This window comes from Strongylocentrotus purpuratus, unplaced genomic scaffold (assembly GCF_000002235.5).
Source record: "Strongylocentrotus purpuratus isolate Spur 01 unplaced genomic scaffold, Spur_5.0 spur5_scaffold_11, whole genome shotgun sequence".
In the NCBI taxonomy this organism is placed as follows: domain Eukaryota; kingdom Metazoa; phylum Echinodermata; class Echinoidea; order Camarodonta; family Strongylocentrotidae; genus Strongylocentrotus; species Strongylocentrotus purpuratus.
The window spans coordinates 7,306,578-7,329,743 of record NW_022145596.1 but is presented as its reverse complement, the minus strand read 5'-3'; the positions used below and the strand labels follow the sequence as shown (position 1 = coordinate 7,329,743).

The 23,166-nt window shown below is 36.4% G+C and overlaps 1 protein-coding gene across 1 annotated transcript in view; it reads right to left on the bottom strand.

Moving 5' to 3' along the window:
* The window catches only part of LOC115918496 (neurofilament heavy polypeptide-like), a 55,538-nt gene extending 32,375 nt beyond the window's left edge, over positions 1–23,163 (bottom strand). Inside the window, exons 1-6 of the mRNA XM_030980517.1 lie at positions 22,911–23,163; positions 16,594–16,830; positions 15,358–15,499; positions 12,170–12,290; positions 7,011–7,178; positions 1,443–1,484 (exon numbers count right to left, since the gene is read on the bottom strand). Coding sequence (XP_030836377.1) covers positions 1,443–1,484; positions 7,011–7,178; positions 12,170–12,290; positions 15,358–15,499; positions 16,594–16,810 — 690 coding nt within the window. The 5' untranslated portion in view covers positions 16,811–16,830; positions 22,911–23,163. The remainder of the gene's footprint in view (positions 1–1,442; positions 1,485–7,010; positions 7,179–12,169; positions 12,291–15,357; positions 15,500–16,593; positions 16,831–22,910) is intronic.
* Between the last annotated feature and the right edge of the window lie 3 nt (positions 23,164–23,166).

The window sequence follows — 23,166 nt, the reverse complement described above, 5'->3', positions numbered from 1 at the left end:
CCTGACCAAATTGCCAATTTGAGAGTCACATCCTGTAGACATAGTGGTCTCATATTTCAAATAATTATAACTTTTTTATTATTGGTCGGAATTATATGAAACTTTGCCATTCTGGTTCTCCTACTTTTCTGCTTTCATACAATCAACTCATCACGAAAGTTTGGATTGCTCTTTAATATCTACTGAAGGGGTTCATTGGATAGGTTACTGCACATGATCCATGTTTTGAAACATTAGTAACTGAATGTTAAACCAGGGGGATTAAGCAGATAACAGTAATGTAACCGCAATTTAGATAGGATTACACATTTGGGGGTATGTGATCTTTGATATGAAATCCTATAGTTTTGTTTATTGCCCTAAGGTGGCACTGACTTTATCCTCCTGAACATTATACATGTAAATGAACAGTGGAATCCAATTTTTGTTATGAAACTGAAAAGTTTTATAACAATTTAACTTGTGTTTCAACAATTGAGCAATAAGATACAATTTCTCCAGAGATATATGTAGGTTATTCTCTCTGAAAGTTTTTATCCCATGGTAAGGAAAAAAACAAAAAAACTTTGAAAAAGCAAATTTGAGAATTTAAGACTTATCTTACTTTGCAAAAGCTCAAAATATTTACAACCAACTCTATCAAGTGGAAAAAATGGTTATCGATATGAACAATGCATTAGATCTTTACTTTTAGATTTAAAGTTAATGTAAAGATAAGAAGGCGAAGAAATATGCACTTGATTCCGAAAACTAGAAATAATTTGTGAAAGAAATAGAAGGAAAATATTGCACCACAGCCTACTAAAGGAATAAGTATTTTTTTTTTTACTAAGTTAAAGAAAGTATAGATATAATAATGATTTCAATAGATATAGTTGTGCATAGACCTTTACATGTACATGTATATGAAATTCCAAATATTATTGAATAGGTTTTGCCTGTGTTTGTATCAAAGTAATTTAAGGTATCATATTATGCTAAACTTTCTCATGACTTTCCCCCATGAATTTTTGAATACAGATGTTTTGACATTTTCTGACATTTACACATCCCTAGAAAGTATTATAAATATACTTGAATGTATCTAACAAATGAGTTTGGAAAACAATACTTGTCTATTCCAGCAAACCAAATGTCAATAAAGGCAAACCGGAAGAAAGAGGAATACCCAATACTTTTCTGGCCTTACTACACAATATTTTACAGCACTTGCACTGTAATCCGTGGAAGTGAGCACTACAAATATGTACAAGTAATCTATGATCAGAGCTGGCTACTAAATTCTCTAATTTTTCTTTGTTTTCTTTTTGTTTCTTACGTAAGTACATGTGTGAAACAAACCGTATGCAGCTTTGAGAGAAGTAGTTTCTAATGTATGGTAGTAAAGACGATAAAGAAGTATAATTTTGATGATGCAGCAAAAAATATTAGTTTATTTTTACCCATCGACGATTCGTAATACGAGGCTTGGACATAACCTGATCCTGTAGAAATAAAAGCAGTAAGTAAATCTTTTATGAAATCGAAGTAGTACACCATTCCAAATTATCCTGTGAATTCCTGCAAAGATAAGAATTTGTTTGAAGCAAATTCATCTACAAAGAGAATGTAATTAAGGGGAAAAGATAGCTTACGGTAGTCATAAATATGTAACTTGATGAAATGGAATGCAGAAAAGATCTTTCTCAAGCTCTTCATGCACTGTCAAGATGCATTATTCATGCCATGTCAGATTCGGATTATGAAATTGAGAACAATTGTATGTTCCTTATGCATACCAGAATAAATATCATTCTCTTCTCTTAATTGCATAAAAATAGAACAATTTCTTTTATGAACATTTTGTGCAGCTGCTCAACCCTGTTTAAAAAAAAATACATATCTCTTCCTTGTTCTTATCCCTCTTGCAATATCTCTTTTATTTTTTACTTTCTCTCTCTATCTCTCTCTCTCTCTCTATATTCCTCTCTTTCACACACGCACTGTCACTGTGTTTAATGTGAAGGTGAGCCTGAGTGAGAATAAGAGTGTGGGTGAGTGATGGTGTTTATTAAGTGTGTGTCTCTCTCTCTCTTTCTCTTTTTCTTTCATGCTTTCTCTATCTTTGCATATATTTTTTTTCCCAGTTATGCTCTGTCTCACTATGATTAGGTGAGAGAGCAACTAAATGGCAGTAAGTGTGAAAGGTGGATGTGGGTGTGTATGTGTGAGTTAGTGCATGTACATTGTATGATCCCCCTTTCTCTCACAAACAGGTTCATATGCTGTCTTTCTCAGTTTCTCTCTCTCTCTCTCTCTCTCTCTCTCTCTCTCTCTCTCTCTCTCTCTCTCAATAACTGAAAGTATTGTAAAAAAACACACTTGAATCCAAGAGAGCAATAACCAAAAGTAAATCCAATATCAATAATATTCGTCATGTTCCCTAAAGAGGCTCTGACTATTAAATAACAAAAAGGAAATTTACTCTACTTTTACTCTCCACAACATGTAATAAACAAATATATAATTACATGTACCATCTGATATCCTTTAGCCTAAATGACTGACAAAACACATGTCAGCTACCAAATGAGGCCTCACATCTTAGACATGCATGTACTGAATATTTTTTGATAATGAATGCCAGACAATCTGAGATAAATTCATCTTTGAAAAAAATGAGAGCTTTGTTTGTTTGATGATCAGGAGAGGAAGGGGACAGGGGAAATGCATTCCGGAAAGAATTCAATGTGCACATCTTACAGGGATAGTCTGGGAATGACGCAAGCAGCCTCAAAAACATAATGGAGAGGGGTTGGGTCTCCGTTACTTATGGAGATGACAAGAGTTTGCAACGAACGAACATGGTTTAGAGTCCAAGGTTTGGTGAAGTGACAGAGGCAAGGGCATTACTTCATCGCCATTTAGAATTGTCATCAGCATAGTACATGAACATGTAAATACAAGACATTGAAGGAAGAGAGATGTTTAAGGAGGAGGAGTAAAGGAGGAGAAAGAGGGGGAAGATGGGGAAGAGGGGGAAGAGGGGGAAGAGGAGAAAGAGGGGGAAGAGGAGATGGAAAGTGGAAGGAGAAAAGTCACATTTCATAGAAAGAACTATTTCAACTGAAGACAGGCCCTAGCTGAGCTCGAGAGCTGTGCACTTATGGACTAATTCTAGTGTAATTTCTTTGCATACAACCACATGTGGCATGTGTCAAACGTTTCAATAAACTTTGCCCATGTGGGAGAAATTTGGAAGTTGAGCGATAATTAATTACTTCAGACATGCCTAATTAATCCCCTCCAATTAAAAGCCCTCCAGTTTCTAACCGATGCTGATTATTTTTGGATTACGTATCGCAAAGTCATCGGAGCAAATCCCTCAAAGGTAATGGCATATTGCTTACTTAATTTTAATTTAATTTCAATTTGAAATGGGAAGGAAAGAAAAAAGAAGGATGTAATTGTTTTAGTTAAGGATGATTAATGATATCTTATGCAATGATACAAGTCATCTTTGCTCTAGCTGTTTAACCCACTACCCCATTTTCCACATCCCCCCCCCCCTTTTTTCCCCCTCCTACATTTATGTGTGAAATACATGAAATTCAACAACAGTTAGCATACACACAATATAACATCAGCACTAAAACTCACATATGGTATGATGGGTCTACTGATAGTCTGATACTCTTTCTAATTGAACAAAATATGATCCCCTCAGAATTTGCAGACATAATCATTTCAATCTCATATAACTACATAATTAATTGAGATTTATCTACACAATTGTCTCAGCTGTTCTGCTCCGAATGTTTCTGAGTCACTGCCAAGGGAGGATTACTTTTAAGAACACAATTACATAAAGAGCTTATACAGTGTACCTAAAATTTGGTAAAGTTCCAAAGACTTGCACTTTTTCTTTGTGCATTTCACTTCTTACGTCAGCAATGAAATGATTGGCAAATAAAGTCAATTTTCAACACAAAAGTGGATTTCCTTTGTAATTTCCAAAATGTTGACCTAGACTTGTACAAAATGCCTGGGATGTAGGCGAGAGACCCATGTTCAAGTTCAATCATCGTTTCTATGATTGTTACAACATATGAAAAATGAATTTGTTTCTCATTTCATTGCTAATTCTCTCTGATCACATATAATTTCAGAAAGCTGCATTAATACCGGTTGATTTTACCTAGAATCACTGGCACAGTCAGCATAGTAATATGGTAATTCAAGTTAATTATCTAATCAATGTGTGTATAGGGACACACTGTGACTAGTTATAGTGGCTAGATTCTGCTTTGCACGGTTTATAGGATCAATTTGAACAAACCCCTCGTGAACTGTGAACCTGGTCAAGAAATACTGCATCAATGTTTTTGTTTTGTCCTCTCTCTATTTAATATTAGAATACTAGTAGAAGGTTTGGATTATTTGGGAGTGTGCTTCCTACGATTATAAGGAGCTACCAATGTGCTTGCTACGATAGACAGGAGTGAGGTAAGACGACACCTGTCCCTGGTGTAATGCAATCCCAGTTGCGGTTGGCGAGGTGACCATAGTCGAGGTGTGTGTTACCGCAAGGGATTTACAGGGGCGCAACAGTACTACCCTTCCTGTACTTACGCACAGTGTCCAAGATTTCAAGTTCAATTTTTTTTCTGCAGGAAAGGATTGCAGTCGGTTCACTATTTGCAACGCTGCATATTAATGTGATGCATTGCAAAGAGTCCTATGTTCAAACGTCTCATATATGTATGACCACTTTAGTAATTTGCAGGGTCCACAATATGGAGATAAAAAATGTATTCATTTTGCAACTAGTTCAATAAATTAGAAAGTAAAGAAAATCGTATAATGATAAGACTAGACACACAATGTCTAATGATCATATCTTTATCTGCAAAGCAATCATTATTTGAAGGATATATATCTTCATAAATTTAAATCAATGCCCTTCCCTAATAAAAGATTAAGACCTTATTAATATTCTCTAATTTAGGAAAGTCATGTGTAGGTGTATGGATTGGTAAAATAACATTTGGGATGCTCAGTTGTCATAGCAAAGTGAGAAAAATACCTAACAAAGTAGATACATGCACTCATCTAATTGTTCCAACCAGAAAGAGTCACCGAGTCCACCCCTGCCCCCTCCCCTATGCAGGAGTAGTCATGGGTGAGTACATGGGTAGATGGGGAGCTATTGTCCTAGAATAAAGTATGTCAACAATTATGATTCATGGGTTCCTTTGATATGACAGGGATATTTGGCAATGAGGATCAGCTCTCCAGATAATTCCAGATGTTGTGCTTACTCAAATTCATTTCGAACTCAGGGTATTGACCCTCAAAATAGAATGATCATATGGGATTCTAAAATGACTAAGATCTGTCAGTCCCACATGTGTGTTTTGTTGAAAGCATACATGTACTTCAAGCAGACATTCATGCCTTCCCAAGATGCTCTAGCTGTCAACATTATGCTCATAATCTAACAAGCAAAGCATGCTCAAGATGCACTTAAATGCTCCCACAGGCCATGCTGTTGGTTAAAGGAAGTTGGGTAGGGTCCATTATTCAGCTTTATAAAAAATCTTCATCAACAATAAACGTTCTGTGACGTCTTTTTCTAAATGTTGAGGCTTTCATCTGCTCCTTCACATGATCATGTACTAACCAATTTTAGCCATGGAGCTAGGAAAAAATCTCCCCAGATATATTTGAACCCTATATATTCTGTATGGAAAAGGAAAAACTTGAATAAGTCTAGAAGGAGAGATGACAATGGCTGAAAACAGGCAAAAGCCTAGTACACAATTGCACCCTTCAAAAAGAAAGTGTTGAGATTGTTTATCTAGAATTCTATGTACAATGAAGTACAATGAAAAACAAAGCCCATCCAAGCCCCATAACAAGAAATTAAAAAGCTTCAGGGTGTGGAAGGACTGTCTTTATTTTCTGAAACAGCTTTAGCTTTTTAAAATTATAAAATCCTTTAAAAATAATTTACATACAGGGATTAATGGCTTCCGAACACGCACCACAAGACCACCACATGGTTTAATCTTTAATCTCGACGTATGCATGACAATCCTGTCACTAGCCTTCAAAGAATAAAATCAAAAATTATTCAATAAACCCATGATTTCTCATTCCCATTGCCAGCTAAAGACAACTGCGGAATTGCTTGGATTATCACAGATTTTTGGCTCAATCCTAACATTTTGTGTTATTTTAGTAGAGGCCCCTTTTTGCCAAGTCTGAGTTCCAAGGCTGATTATTTCATAATGAGCTCTTTTTTTTTTTTAGGTCAATGACTACAATTATCTTGGGGGAGAATGGCAAATTTTGAAGGCATTGTGCCAAGTGGATATCTCTAACCATATCAACTAACTTTGTTGGTAGCTGGATATAATTCAAAGTGTTGAAATATATTCATCTGATTAGTTGAATTTTGAAATTTTTATTGATTCTTTTAAAGAGTGGTATGACACAGTTCCAAAGAGGTTTTGATATTTTAACATTTGACGTCATTCTAATTTTGCTTATAGAATTAAAGATTATAACCATAAATCTCATTTCCTCTGAGGAAACTCTCCTTAATATACATCCATAAAAGATTTACTCATAATGAATATAGAGTGAAGACCTTGAAATACTGAAGTAGATATCCACTGACATTAGATCACAGCTAAATCAAAAGCCATGTCCCCATAATGGAAATGTAATCATTGGATAATCACCTCATGAATTAGTCGATATATTATATATAAAGATACTTGGATGGGGGTTGCAAAATGAAATATATGTATTAATGTTTGTTTGAAAGTTATTTTCCCCTTTTAAGGCCTAAATGAAGGCTAAATGTGCCTCATAATTTCATAGAATGTAATATTCTGCTAATAGGTAATAATGCATACAGATCTAATGTTTTTAAAAAAGATCAGTAATGTGATGCCCTTCATATATATGTCACATGACCATCACTTAGTGATCAGGTGACAGCAAGGGATCACATGACTCACCTCGTCCTCTGTAGTGATGATGCCACTGTCTGTCTTACTGCTGTCTGAGGGCGCCACATATGAGTTGTCGTGGGTGGTGTCACCCGTTGTCATGGCGTCCTCACTAGACTGGGCGTAGCCGTCGTCTGAGGAGCTGGCTCTCTCCTTGAGTTTGGCACTGATCTCATCCTGTGATAGATAGATAGATAGATAGATGGATAAAATGTAGACAGATCAATAGATATATAGACAGATAAATAGATATATAGACAGATAAATAGATTGATAGATGGATAAAAAGATACATGTTAACAGGTGATTTTGATCAATAGATAGATAATGTAGAATGATATGCGTGTATATGTAGAATAGAGAGATTTAAAATAAAGATAAATGATCTAAAAATTCATTGCAAAATGATATGAGTCATAGAATGTTGCTACGATAGAATTAACAAATATTAAAGGTATCTACGGTAAATATCGGAAAAGCTGTTTTTTCTTCTTCATTCTTTACAATGGAAAATAAATTCACAGATCCTTATAGCTCTATTCCATGTTCATGTGCTCTCTACATTCAAGGCTGGTTAAAAACTGATATAACCATTTCAGAATATTTTCAACGACACCTTCTGAAAAATACTTGAAAGTTCTTTTCGGCCTATAACTGAAAAATAAGGACTTCAAAATTTGTCATTCAATTCAGAGATTATTCCACACTTGCTCAATTTAACGTAAGGTCAGACAACAATGAAGTCAACAAAAAAAAAATCAACTTTGGAAAAATCAGCTGCCTTTGTCTGTCAATTCACCTGCTGTAGGTTGCATGTACATTGCGTGTGGATTTCAATTGGTCAGAGAGGTAACCCCATCATTTCATTTTCCCCTCTCTATTACCAATGACAGTAGCAATTCCCCTTCCCCGTTAAATCATATCGTGATGTCATGAAATGACTTGCATTCTTCGGTCAAGATCATTCCAAACCGAGACCGGCTAATCCCAAGAATTAACATCTGCCATAACGTATGAACGACGGTTGCTCCGTAAAAATAGGTGCTCTTGTCGGCTAATGCCCTTTAATAGCAGGCCATGGGTTGAGAGTCGATCAGAAAACTCATCTGAGTATAATTGCTTCCATTCACACCTTGCTAATTTACACTCCCCAGCATACAGGGTACATGTATATTTACTAGGTCAGAGCTAGAAGGGTCTTAACTGATCATGTACATGTATGTTACATTAAGTAAAGGTAATGCCCTTCTGGCTCTTAGCAGACAAATTGTGTACATGTATCTGTATGCTTAATCTTTTCTTCTTGGATTGGTAATAACAATTTTTTTCTTTTCTTTTCTTTTCTTAAAAAAAAAAATTGTGTTTGAAATAAAGTATTGCATTGAAATGAATTGAAAACATATACATACATTTTATACTTCCTTTTGGCCTATACCAAATAAGGTTCTGACATGAACAAAAGCACACACAAATGTTAATAGACTTTGAAGAAACATTTTGGAAATGTTTCAATGATGCTTCTGAATAGATTTGTGCCTTCCAGTATAACTAATGGCCCTTTTAAACCCCTCTCATAGGAAACTTCTTGCCAAGTCTGATAAGTCTAGTTTAAATTCCTTCTATAAGGGTGCATTCTTCTTTTAAATATTACAAAATGCCAGTAAAGCCCGTTACAGATTTACACATCATTCACTCCGCTTCTTCGCTTTAACAAAACAATATGGAAATGAGGAGGAGGCTTCTTCATACAGCCCAATCTCCATCTTAAAATAGATAATAATCTGGGGGCATTTACTCTTATTTAACTTTTGCATCAGTATAGGGAGGGTACGGGGCCCCCACTGGTATTGTCTTTAGTAAGCTGTTAGTCCTACTAGATGGGGGGAAATTAGCAAAGTTCATCCTGACCACAAAGGCTATTTCTATACCATGAAGGAAGAGGGTCATATTTTCATACCCTTTAGTTTGTGATTATGATGACACACTGTATCTGTTCAAGACCTCACAGGGTGCGATCTTCCATTAATGCTCACACTGCCTCATTCGGCTGATTGGCAATCATTTTCAGAATTGGCAGAAGAGACATACAGACTTTAAAGATTCTAATCAAAACTCAAATCACAACCATTTCGGCATAGGCAGAAAATTTTATTTTTAAGACCAGGGAAATTATCAGAAACTTTGATGTACAAAATTTCCCAATTTCCTAATTACCAGTACACAAATGAATAAATAAATGACATATATATATATGTATATAATCTACAACTAATTTTCTTTTGGAAATTTAGATTTGATATCAAAATAAATGATGAAAAAATAAAAAGAAACAAAAATGATTATTGTATTAAAAGCATTTACGAAATGTATATTTGATGGGGTGGTGAGGGAGGGAGGGAGGGGGCTAAGCTGTCATAAGCCCCTATCCACTTGTGTATTTTAAGCAATAAAACCTGAGCTCTAGGTCTATGAGGATCAACCGAAGATACAAAAACAAAGAGGTCCGTCTCATGACGGTGACCAGACATTTAAATCCAGTGACAATTAATCCAGGCTTTATTTCATCACTGGATAGGGTTGCAGTCTGGTTTGAGGTTCAGGTTAGGGTAAGGATAAGGGTTAGATAATCTTGGGTCCAGGGTTGAAAGTTAGTAATTTGGTTAGTGTAAGAAACATGGAGCAATTGTCGCATAGGCAAGTGTTGTAGAACCCTCATGACACTGAACATCCCATTGAAAAGTTGATGACCTTAAAATTTGATGAATTCATTGAAGTGGCTCCAGGATCAATGGAGATAGCCAAATCTTGTCTCAAACAAACCCATATCCAAATTTCCTGATGACACGCTGTATCCCAAATCATTTTAGGACCTCACACGATGTTATATATCTAACATCTCACCAATCAAGATAAACATATTAATTCTTCATTTACAGGAGGAAATAGTGGCGTTTCAATACTGACGTCACTGTGGTATGGTCTTCGCTTCATGGAGAATTACCATAGCCAAGCCGTGTAGGCCAAACAAATTTGTTTCTATGGTAAAAATTAGAGAAATGGAATTTCATCCAAGTGCTAAAGAGACCTAGTTGTCAATATGATAAAATAAAATGATATTTTTGTATTAAACTACAAATTCTTATTTAGATAAGTATCTTTATGATATTTAAACCTAATAATAATAAATCTAAACAACACATTTTTGGATGAGGAGAGCTAAGTTGGTTGGATACCTATGACCTCATCATCTTTTTACCCAGTAAAAGGAAATGAAAACAATCCTCCACCTCCCAGGCAACTTCCACGTCTTAATTCCTCACACCGCACATTTGGCTTTAACGGTGACCCTTCCTTCATATAATCTCTAGCGCTGAGTCAGAGTCGAGATTTTGGCAAGGGCTCCCCGCGACAGCTGACCTGCCGAGCGCTGACGGGAGATTCTCTAATTCAATGCACCGAATTACGGAACACGACACGTAATCAGTTCAGGCTTTGACCCATTTTTTGTGGAGAATGAGAGAGCTAGGGACCCCGTACTTGCTATGTTAAAGAAATGTGAAATTTTCGTGCTGAGAAGAGAGGGGGAGCAAAATAGGGGACTTCCTACATTTTGAATGAGCATTGTTGTGGTTGCGGAGAGCAGGCGGAAATAGAAAGTGAAAGTGAAACATAACGCTCTTATCTAGCTTCTTTCATGTCAGAGTATAAAAACATGAATATTCTATGCCATATGTTTCCAATTGGTTTATTTGTTTGTTCTTATGAGCTTTATTAAATATCTATGAGAATAATCTACCGGTACCCAAGAAAGAAAAAAAAACAGTCACTGTGTTAACCCCTTATGATTCCCCACAGCATTATCAAGTAAAATCAGTGTAGTGCAGGAACATTTCTGTACACATCTTATAAGAATCAGATCGGCGAGTGTGCATGGATGGGATTGTTGCATTCAGCTACAATGTACATCTACATAACTGTCTTTTCACCCCTAATATTGCCTTTTCGCCATTCTTTTACATATATGTGCAAAGAAAAGCTTCCCTGTGACATTTCATTGAGGTGGATTACTGTGAAATATCTGAAATGGGCTTTATAGGAGACAAATTAGGAGGTTTACTTCCAATAAATGTTAGATCCACAAAACTGGATTCTCAGTAACAGATAGGAAATGACTTGCAGAAAGACAAAAAGTCAGTCGCATATTCTAACAATAGGGATGTTGGCGTGAGAGTTGTGCTAATCATCCCAACCCAAGACCTAATCCTAGATAAGTCAAATGTGACGCAGCTTAGATGATCCCCCGCAATATCTACCACAGTATCTTGATGATTAATGATGTTGTCACATTCAAATCCATTCAAGTCCTGCCACAATCTGGAAAGGTGCCATGAATATTGCATCACTGAGGAAGAACCACTTTTGAAAGTATGGATAGTTCTAAGCTAAGTTGCATGAAGACGGCATGGTTATAAGTCTATGCATCATTTTGTAAATGTCCAATCTCTAAAAAAAGGAGCTGAATTATTAGGATATCATGTTTGCCTTTGTACTACATAGACACTGCTACAACAAATCCAATCGCTCTCTATAAAAAACTTGTGAGAAACAACCAAAGATGAGGGAGTGTATAGCTGTATCAATATCTGAACAAACTGAACTAGACCCAACCCATATCATATGCCATGCGGGTACAGTAAACATGTATACTATTAAGATCTAATGCCCAGGGCTCAACACTCAACGTCACCCGGGACACATTGTTATCCAAAAACTTAGTCAGGACCCGGAGAATATAATGTGGCGTAAACCGCAAACCTTGCTCAAATCTATCATAACCATGGACGCCTTCAAAGATTACAATTTTGGCATTTTTACATAGGCTCATGGCTGCAGACTGTAAAACAGTTTGATCCAAGCCACCTTCCAAAAAGTTAGTACGGTATGTAGCATACTAATGACAGTCAGATCTATTTATCTCTCTAAAATGTCTAGTAAGTCTACCTAATGAAAACTGACAAAGTGGCCTCTCTAGACAGGTTCAACAACACATACAGTATTTGTTCCTAGAGAGAGAGGGACAAAATTTAGGTGACCACTTTAAACATGCTTTTATAGACTGTTTTTCCTTTATTTAATCATATTTTTGTAGATAGAGGAGCTGTTCTTACTGCCAGGTTTGATGTGTTGAGTGAATAGGAGCTCCTGTCTTTGGCTGAAGCTGGTTTGTCTGGTGTAAACACACTATCTTCTGACATGCTGATGCGTTTGTTCAGTTCACCTTCCTCATCCCTGGAAAAAATGAAAAAATATATTATTGAAAGAAGAAATTGTATTTTGAACTTTTAGACCCCCCCCCCCAAAAAAAAAATGAAACTTTTATTTTTCCACAAGATTTGACAAGAAGAAAGTGGATGGATATGACCAGACTTTTCCCTGTCCTCACAATTTACTACTGAATGTAATACATACTAGATTATGTATGTATTTTCCAAGAATCCCACCGCCCCCCGAAAAAAAAGGGAAAACAAATTACACTCGGCATAAAAAGAAAGTAGACACTCTTTATAGTTACAAATGTTCATAAAAACCCTCTATTCATGCTTTCAGGGGAAGAAAATCCCATATTTTTAGTATTTTCAGTCCAAAGTTATTATGAACCAACTCAAAAGCTTGTGGTGGCATTTGCCTCTCACATGAAACAGGAAGGGTTGAAATAGGAAGGAAAGAATTCATCTATGGATGACAGACAGCTCATCAAGCCAGCATTATTCCCTCAAAATGTTCTCCATCTTACCTGATGATGTCATACAGTAATTAATGAATGTCACTGTATATCTGGCAGGGATAACCAACTAAGTGAATTAATGTTCTTCTTTTTTGTTCTAACGCTCCTGAGCCGTGTCTATTGGCTCAGCTTGAATGCCAAATTTTGAGCATCATCAAATTTCTATTATCAACCACATCCTCGTACACACCTTCATCATATAGATTGTTGGGGAAATTAAACTGGAAGGAGTGTCGTTGGATCGTTTTCTGTATAAATTTAACCAAGCCCAGCCTGGGAGACATAGCAAATAGGCCATTATCTTGTAAGGTACAAGGATTTCATATTATTATGATTTTGAAAGAAGGATATTGCAAGCGAATACACCAATAATGCAAGAAAAGCTTTAGTATCTCATCATTTTTGCTCTATAAGAATGGATCAAACCTATTTTTTGTTTTACATCTTAAATTAAGTTATTTTGATCTTGAGGTGTTGTGTGTAATTCATACAGGATCTATCACATGTCACCTACTTTACCCAATGATGTGATGATTTTATCATTTCCCTGTCTCCAGATCTACACTGATAAATATAAGCAGGAAATGCACTGTGGATCATACTATGATCTTTGATATCATCATTCTAATGCCAAAGCTTTCTGCCTTCACATTGAGTACTATATAAAAGCACATCTATTTTTGTATTATTTCTGCTTTATGAATAATTTGTAATGAAAATGAATATTTCATTTACACCATAGGTTTATGGCTGCACAGAAAAAAAATGGATGTTCATCACAATTTGCAGAAGTAAGAAAACATTATGACCCAAGATCATGATTTTTAAAATAAGTATGTCTCTAAAATTATAGCTATTCATTTCTATTTCCCCAAGATTTTTTGTAGGGAATGTTAAATGTTTGATTGCATAGGGTTCAATTACGATAAAAAACAGAATTTCAGATCAAATCTCAATCGCATAAATTGAAGAGGAAAGTAAGATTGAGATAGAATTTAGATCTACAAAATCATGCTTCTAAAACTGGAGTATGCTTGCCAAACAGAACATGCATACATCTACGTACACTGTAACTCTGTTTCCCTTTCAGATTTTGTCAGGAATCATTCTAAAGATATAATGACAACATGTTATATTGCCATAGCAGTCAATAGCTAAACACGTTCAAAATTTCAGATGGAACTTTGATAGCGATTGAAGACATTTAGGAAAGTACAAATTTAGATCATGTGTTGATTTTTCAAAATCATATGTGCCGAAAATCAAATAGACCATGATCAAGTACATCAGTCCTCTTGTATTTTTGTCCAAAATCATCTTTAAGATAAAGTGGGTTCAATCGCTTATATGGACACAGAATTCATATGGAGCTTTGATAGTAATCAGTGGTGTCGGTGCAACAAGGTGCTAACTAATAAAAGTGTCATTCTGAAATAAATGCATTAAAAATCATCTGTTTCTGTAAAGCACATCTTAATGTGAGAAATCGTGTTTTGTGTAATTCCACTGCTGCAGAATCGCTTTGTTATTTGAGCAACTAAGGTTTAAATTGTTAAAGTTTTGTATTTTACAGATGCTACAGAAATATTCAAATATCAGTTGATGAATGTAATTCATTTTTTAAAGAAAAGTGAGTGTTAGCACCTTAGTCCACCAACCACCTGAATTATCAGGTGTCTGCAATCTAATATCATTACACATCTGATGTACGTCACATGTTCTGATAGTCATATGATCTCTGATATCATGCACTTTATCAGGACGTCAAACTCAGAGGGGGTGAAAATTGAAGGAAGTACTTTGATTTGATTGATTGTCTCTTTACTCTAAATGTCATGATCTCATGTCCGCAACATTCATTTTTAGTTTTATGCCGCTATAAGTACAGGCGATTAAAAGTGCATTTTTCCACAAAACATGCCCTTTGAGTGTTTTCTTTCTTTCATTTTATTGATTCTATTGTTTATTTTCTCACTCTTTCTTTTTATTTTTCCTGTCTTCCAATTTTAAGTGATAAAGTTTTAAATTTCTGCAATAATTTCATGATTTCTTCCACCTCATCTAGCAGCAGCTAGCTTCACTATTCCCCTGTCATAAAAGGGATGTTTATCCCAAAAGTTCAAAATGGTTACAATGTACTTTAAGGTGATATATACTTGATTTGATATATTGTGTTCTTGATTTATCTCTTTTTTTTGGGGGGGGGGGTATTTTATTTCAATCATTTGACAGAATATTTTTTTATTGTGACTCTTTTTTTTATTCATTAAGCTGTAACATCTGAATGGTTTACCCAGGATTTGTACATAAAAGGAATGCAGGGGAGGTATAATACTTCCATGCCATTTAAACAAAAAAATAATTAAATTTATGATTTGTGGGGGGGGGGGGGAGCGTTTTTTAAATATCCTTCCTTTTTCCTATTTCCTCTTCCATTGAGACAGGGTTAGGTATGAGAAATGGAATCATCACTCCTATAATCCTCTAGCTATATGCTGATAACATTTTATTTTCTTAGAATTCCAGGGGCTTCTTGCCTGCAGCCCCCGGGGATCTTGTCCCCCTACTTACCCTCCTGTTTCTAGTTCACTTGTTGATTTAGACTTGTTCTTGTTTGGTGTTGAGTCTCCTTCTGAACCTTTTGAACTCTTCTTCTTCTTGAAAATCTTCTTTATCGACTTCCATGCTTTGAACTTCTTCTTCTTTGGAGCACCTGTAAGTATCATATTACAAATACAGCATGTAGACTGATGTGTGATCTGATCTTACATTTTACATTTTGTCTTGGTTCTGAAAGCAGTTGAATCTAATCTTAACTTATGTACCCATAATTCTACTAAAATCTTTAAAAAATAATGTTAAACATTTTGCCATGGTTTGTGAAAGTAGGTGAAAGTGAAGTAAGGTGTCTTTAATATAATGCAAGAAAAAATAATCCAGGGAGTTTAGGAAAAACGATCACAACAGAAAGATCCATGTTCCTTTTAAATAATGCAAAAACACAAAATAACGGAACAGACAGATGTCATTACATTAATTTAGAAAAGTGACTGAAAGGATGTTTTACACAATGGTTTCTTGTTTCTCATGATCTTCTGAAATGATTTCTCAACATGTATTTCAAAAGTACTCTGTATTTGAAATACAAGCTGATTAAAAAACACTAAAAATAATATGGTTGCCAAAATGTGTTACTGGCCCAATACTCCCACCCCCAAATAGAGGTACCCTACCAGGTCACTATACTGCATCATGCTAGCTCTATGGAAAACTTTAATTAAAACTGCCAGGCAGTCTTCCTTGATAAGTCTCTTCTGATGAGTAATGTGATATGACTCTTACACTAATATCTACCTCTCTCACTCATTAATACTATCGTCACTAAGCCCAGTTAATCCAATAGTCATTCCCCACCCTCCCATTAAGCTTGTGCTAGAAAGCAAATGTCATATCCACTGTAGTTACAGTGCAAACTATCTTATAATAAAAGATAATAATAATAGTCAAATTTGTACAGCACCAAAATTACTACATTTCTAACCGATTCAAATTGTTATTATTATTACCCTGGTCATTGGATTCAATTACTAATCCATACATGATAGTGCGCACACTACGCTCCCTGGGGAGTATTCCAGCTATTGAACAAGTGCACACATGCCAACGGCGAAAATCATCCAATGAAAACGAAATTGGAAAACGCCATAAAAAACCCAACAACGACAAAAACAACAACCACATTATCTGCAGCATCCTACCGGGTACCCATTCAACACCTGGGTGGAGAGTGGCAAATGTCCATCCTACCTGACTGGTATAATTCACTGTCGCTCATCCCTTCTTCTCTGGGACTGCGAGGCACCACCACCATATCCTCCTCCGTTATGTCCATGGCCTGTGCTCCGCCCTCTGTTTCCTGAGCTCCTCCTCCAGCTTCCTGAGCTCCGCCCCCTGCTTCCTGTAGCTCCTCCTCCTCCTCCGTGCCTTGCTCTCTCCCGTTCACCACCTGGACAGCCACAGACATCTTGTTAGGTGGTAGGATAACTGTCAAAGAAATAAAGAATTAATTGATTAATTTACAAATGTACAAGATGAGCAAATGTTGTATTTTTGACATGTATTTGCTCACCCTGCTAGGCAGAAACAGGAAGATCTACAGTGAGAAAACAAAAGAAAACTAAAACTAACAGCAAATGAAGAGGGAATTATATTTTTCATCATCATACACATAAGTTTCAATATATGTATATTTAGCATTCCATTGTTCCATTGTAAATTCTCCTCCCCACTTTGACCAGATATTTGTAGGAAAAATCTATTTTTATATAAAAATGTCCATAAAATTTCAAATGAAAGCAATCATTAATGCTATTACATTGTCACTCAATATAAAAAAACAACTGTCAATTGTCAACCTATAGACCTGTATCTCTTGATTTTATTCTACAAAATAATATACACACGTAAAGGATACATAGATGAAGGATATGAAAAGAATGCAAGATGGTATTTTACAGGGGAGAGTCCTGGGGAAGGAAAAGCAGTTCTGGTAGACTAAAAAGATTTTATCAAAATATTGGCTGTTTAGCAAAACAGAAGTTATTGAAGAGAATGTACAAAATGCAGGGTTCATATTCTTTACAGTGCATTTTCTACACGAGGGTTTGTATGTCAACATAGCTACCCCGGGTAGAATGTAGGCATCCAAGTTAAGATAACAATCACAACCATGCAAATTGAAATGGCAATCTCCAAATAGATCCTTGAGTTTGACGTCATTTCATGACTTTGAATTGGCAACAAAAAAGTGCATGTGGAAATAAAAGAGGGAGATGAAAAAATGCATGATAAACATTCATGTACAGTAGTGATTGAAAGAAAGAGGACACAAAGGAAGGGGTGAGAGAAAGAGAGCAGTAAAGTGTGCTAGAGAAAGAGGTTTGGAGAGAGAAGGATAAGAGAGAAAGAGAAAAAGAGAGAAAGACAGAGAGACAGAGAGACACACAGAGAGAGAGAGAGAGAGAGAGAGAGAGAGAGAGAGAGAGAGGTACATGTACGGTGTATATAAATGTAGTTACGATCAAATATATTTGCACAAAGTCATGTACAAAATTGATTAGTAAAAATGACAAGTTGCAGACAGCGTTGGAAGACATGGGAAGAGTCACAATCAGGCAGTTAGTCTACGTGTACAAATATAGCAGAATATATTAGAAATCCTTATGTTAGATTAGGTTCAAAGACTGATCTTGAAATTTGACCAGTAACTCCTTGATACTGTCAATCAGTCATTAGGGATTGCAATTATATGCATATATTTTTTTTGGAGATAATTTATCAAAACAGTTCAACCTACATGTACTTAATTATATTGTACACATGTACTAGCTCCACCCATTTATAAGAGAAAATTTTATTGGTCTTTACAGCAAACAGTTATTGGACTACTTGCATGTACAGCAATTGCACATGATTGAGTAATGTGCAAAGTCAAAAATAATAACAATATACATAAACATATGAAGGAATGTATTGAAGAATATAATGGACAGCTTTTCTTGCAACAACTCTCGAGGGAATTTAAGTGCAAATACACTCTGAAACCAGAGAAATGCTTTGTCCCTGCTGGAGCACAAGGAGGTCTATAAAATTTACAATTGCAAACACGATTGAGTCAGAGATTGCATTCTCAAAACAGTTTTGTTCAAGTGCTAAGAAAGGTGAATGCTCATGATAAAAATACAATGCAAAATACAATTTTCTATACTATCATACATCAATTTCTAAACCATTTCCAAAAGAGAATGAAATTAGATTTCTTATTGGGAATTTGTGTAGAGATTGATATTTGATAAGAGAGTCGAATAAAGAACAGGATTTATGAGCGCCTGTAGCTTTGAATCCAGGCTCAACCTGCTCAGTCTTCTCAATGGAATAAGTGTATCAAAATTAGATGTTCTCTGTAGGTTTCCATGGTGACTAACCGACTATTCATATATCAAGGCTTTCAGTAACAAAATGTGGTAGCCTTACTTAATCTCGATCATTCCCTCTTTTTCTTCCTCCTTCTATTTCATCTCAATTCTGTAGTGTACACAACACCGACAATAAAAAGTAAAAATTGTCTTGTGTAAGTGTTCAATAAATCTCCACTCCATTGTCATCGCTTCCTTTTTTTCTATTATACTTCTTCCTCAATTCCTCTATCGCCCATAACAGGTTCTTTTGACAAAAGAATAAATATATCAACAGCCTTTTCAGTGAGTAAAGCTACCAAATGGTTTTAAAAAAAGGTCTGGTACAAAGAGGAAAGGGATACACTATTACACTTAAAGGAAACTTAACATCACAAAGAGAGGCAGGAAAAGAATAATAACAGGTGGCAAACTAAACATACTACAACCAGTAGGTTATGATGAATTCAGGAATGGGAGAATAAAAGACTGAATACCCAAACAAACAACATAACCCAAATTAAATTCATGAATAAATGAACATAAAGAGAAGAAGTGAAACATACAATGAAATATGAATGTTGACATTTAAAGAGCTAAATCCAGGGTACATGTATCTATAGCCAATGGCAATGTCTTGGTCCCAAGAACAATGAAAAATCTATTTAAAAACTCAACTAATTATGATATCAGACACTCCTACAGTCAACAATAAGCTGTTGAAAGGCCTGACACCAAAATAACAACTTTAAATGCCATCCAGGTATATTTTAAGAAGCGCACCATCATCTCCATAGCTTCATTGATTGAGAGAACCAAGGTACGCTATTTTCATTCTTGCTGGGATGATTATATTGTAACTCTATCCTTGCCAGAGTCATTACAATCTTGGCCTATATACCTGTACGCATGTTGATTGTTGCCATGACGATTAAATTGTGGCAGTAATCGGCTAATGCCAGAGGTGCATCACGACACAAGAGCCAAAATATGATCTGATTTTAGTTGAAGTGAGCCATATACTGTCTCACTCATATTTCCACATTCACATGTCTTTCATGATTTTCTGTAAAAGAACCCTTGGAAAGAACCTCAAGGAAAGTAGAAGGCTAGATTATATTTAATCAAATATTTAACTATTATGCAGGATTTAAAAAAATCTCTCTTTAACAAAGACGAAGTTGGGCCAAGTAAATGTTTTTTTTAAATTACTACTCAGCATCCCACTTAATTTGTTCTTATCAAGGGTTCACTGACTTTCTGCAGGAAGGTTCTAAATTACTCCAATTAACAGTTCATGACGTTATTACAAGCGGTAAACAAAACAGAGGTACGCTGTACTATGTGCAGTTTGGCATTTGAGTACTTTACAGAAGTATGTGTCATTTACAGAGTACACTTTGTCTGTTCAGAGCCAGAAGGGCATTAACTCTGTGTTAAATAACTAGAGTTAATGCCCTTTCGGCTCCAAAAATACCACTTGTTGTCAGCCTATGTGTACATTTACATAACCTACACAAAACTCCTTTGGTAGAATGAACTCCAGTTTTTTAGACAAAGTTTTGACAAAGAATGAATAGAACCAACACAAACCAACTAGCAAAGCATGAAACTTTGCACAAGTAAAGGCTGGGTAAATCTACTCCAACATGTAAAACACACATCACTAGAACGATAATGTACTCATCATTTTTTTTTTCTAACGGTATGCAAGCTCAATCCAATGTATACAGCCAATTCCTATAAAAGTCGACTGCACATAAGATCATTGTACAGTAGACTACATACATCAATACAGGTGTACATGTATGCACAGCATTTGTAACATGATTCTCACAAGTCCTACAAATTCTCACCTTCATCAACAACAAATACATCCATGGTGTACTTTTGCTTTATATGACCAGAAGGTCTTTGCCCCAGCAGGTTATTATTCCGCTTTAATCCAAATCACAACACCAAGCCACAACTTAACAGTTGGTTGTTTCTTGTCCAAGTTCAACTTCACTATGAACGTCTGTCACACTATCTCAGCGGGTATATAGGCCTTGGAACATGATGCTATTGCTTGAAGCATCGGTAATAGAAGAAGGGTTGCAAGTCTCAACTTTACCAGCTGGTTGTTACTCATCTGGTTTCAGCTCCACTGGTCTTTTCACATCTGCATTAGAACATGCCTGAAGAAACAGCCAATATGAGACGCACACTAGTCATAACTTCCACAGTTCCATATATAGTTTTAAAGCAACTGAAAACAGAATACATCAGAGCTTATTAAAGCCACAACTTTTTTTTCCAGCTGGTTTTCACTTGCTCCACTATGAAAATGTGTTTCTCAAAGTAGACAGGTACAGTAGATGTATAAACATGTTACTTGCTCAAGTTCAACTCCACTATGAAAACCTCACTCACAGGCTCGGCAGGTAGACACTGGAATATGATGCCAATAGCTCAGAGCATCAGACAATACAAGAAGGGCACAATCTAACCCCCCAGGGGCACTCCAAACACCCGCCTGATATCTGATCCACCTCCCCTCTATAAGCATTGATGTGATCTTGCCTTTAGCTGACACTTGCTTGGTTCTCACGTTTAAGGGACTACGGCTTAGCGACAGCTCAATGTATCAAGCAGCAAATCACACACATTCAACTTTGTGATGGGGAAAGGGCGAAAAAGAGAGAAGGGAGAGAGAGAGAGGGGAGTAGGGGAGAAGAGGCTATACGTTCCTATCCCTAGGGAAACATGGACTTGACAATTTTTCCCATATCAAACTCCAAACTCCTTCCGGCGCGGCTAAGACTTCAGAGGTCAGGATCGCTCCTCGCTGGTGAATCACGCCAGACAGGCGGAGGGAGAGCTAGGCAAGGCAGCGCTGATTCGCTCGCCAGGATTCAGCTGGGATGATTGAGACTGAAGGATGGGCACGAGAGGCGTCAAGAAGAGACTTCTGGTATTACCCCTATCTGCTTCCTCCCCCTTTTCCTACAACCTCACATCTACAAATCTTGAACTCTATAGATGTGTTGGTAGCAGGATTAGGGTGACACATTTCCAATACACTACTGCATAATGATCTGCTAAGACTGCATAAGAGCCAGAAGGGCATTGACTACTTGACTTGTGCCCTTCTGGCTCTCAACGGATAGTATGTCATGTTTACTAACACCTCAAGATAATGAACAAGGAAGAGTGACCTATCTGCTTCCTCCCCTTTTCCTACAACCTCACATCTACAATCTTGAACTCTATGCATGTGTTGGTAACAGGATTAGGGTGACACATTTCCAATACACTACATATCATAAAGACTACCTGAGCGCCAGAAGGGCGTTGACTTGTGCCCTTCTGGCTCTCGAGAGATGTCATGTTTACTAACATCTCAAGATAATGAACAAAGATGAGTGATTGACACAGACCACAAATGTAGGAGATTGTTAGGGCGAGTGGACACAAGTTTTAACACCGACTGTGTCATCTCCACCCTCCTAAGACTAAGAAAAAAACTATGAACAGTTTAAAACAGTCAGACCTCCTTTTAACAATGACCACATGACACACATGTATCATTTTAATGTCTCTAATCCCATGAGAAATAGTTCTCATTAAAACATTCAATATTGAAGGAAACCTGTAATGATCACATTCCTATGGAGACCCATATTTACTTTTCACTCAAGGGAACCTGTATATAAAGACCATCCTTCTAAGAAGGCCCACCTTCAAATTTTACTGATAGGAACCTGTATATAAAGACCATCTGTTTAAGAAGGCCCACCTTCATATTTTACTAATAGGAACTTGTATATAAAGACTGTCTGTAAACAAAAATCTTTTTTTCTCCCTTGAGTAGTCTTCATAGCATGTTGCCTACCACAAAGTAGAGTGCCAATAAATCTAAGTAAATAGTATCACAAACATTTAATGCTCTTCTGGCTCTCGAAGATGAAATTTGACTATACATGAAATGCACTATTCCACTAAGTACAGTCAAACCTGTCTATAGCGACCACCAAAGGGAAACACAAAAAGTGACCTTTGTAAACAGGTTCCTTTAGTACATGATTCAATGAGAAACCATTGTCAAGGGAAACAACAAATGTGGCCTTTGTAGACAGGTGGTCACTAAAGCAGGTTTGACTGTAGGATAGTGTAAAATATCAAACTGACCTTCTGCAAAATCTGTTTCCTCTTTCTTAACAAGTCTTCTGTCTTGCTTCCTTGCAGCTCCGGCTTTGCCTCCTCCTCCGCAATGTCCGTTTAATTTTAACTCCTTGGCGCTCGTGGCATTGATGTCCAAGCGCCAGTTTTCGGGTGGATCGAGGAGGTACTCAGGATCGATGAGGTCCTCTGTGATGGAGATGTCGTCTTGGTGGGGATCGATGCAGCCCTCTGGTTCGCTTCTCTGGCTCTGAGGGTCGGCTGG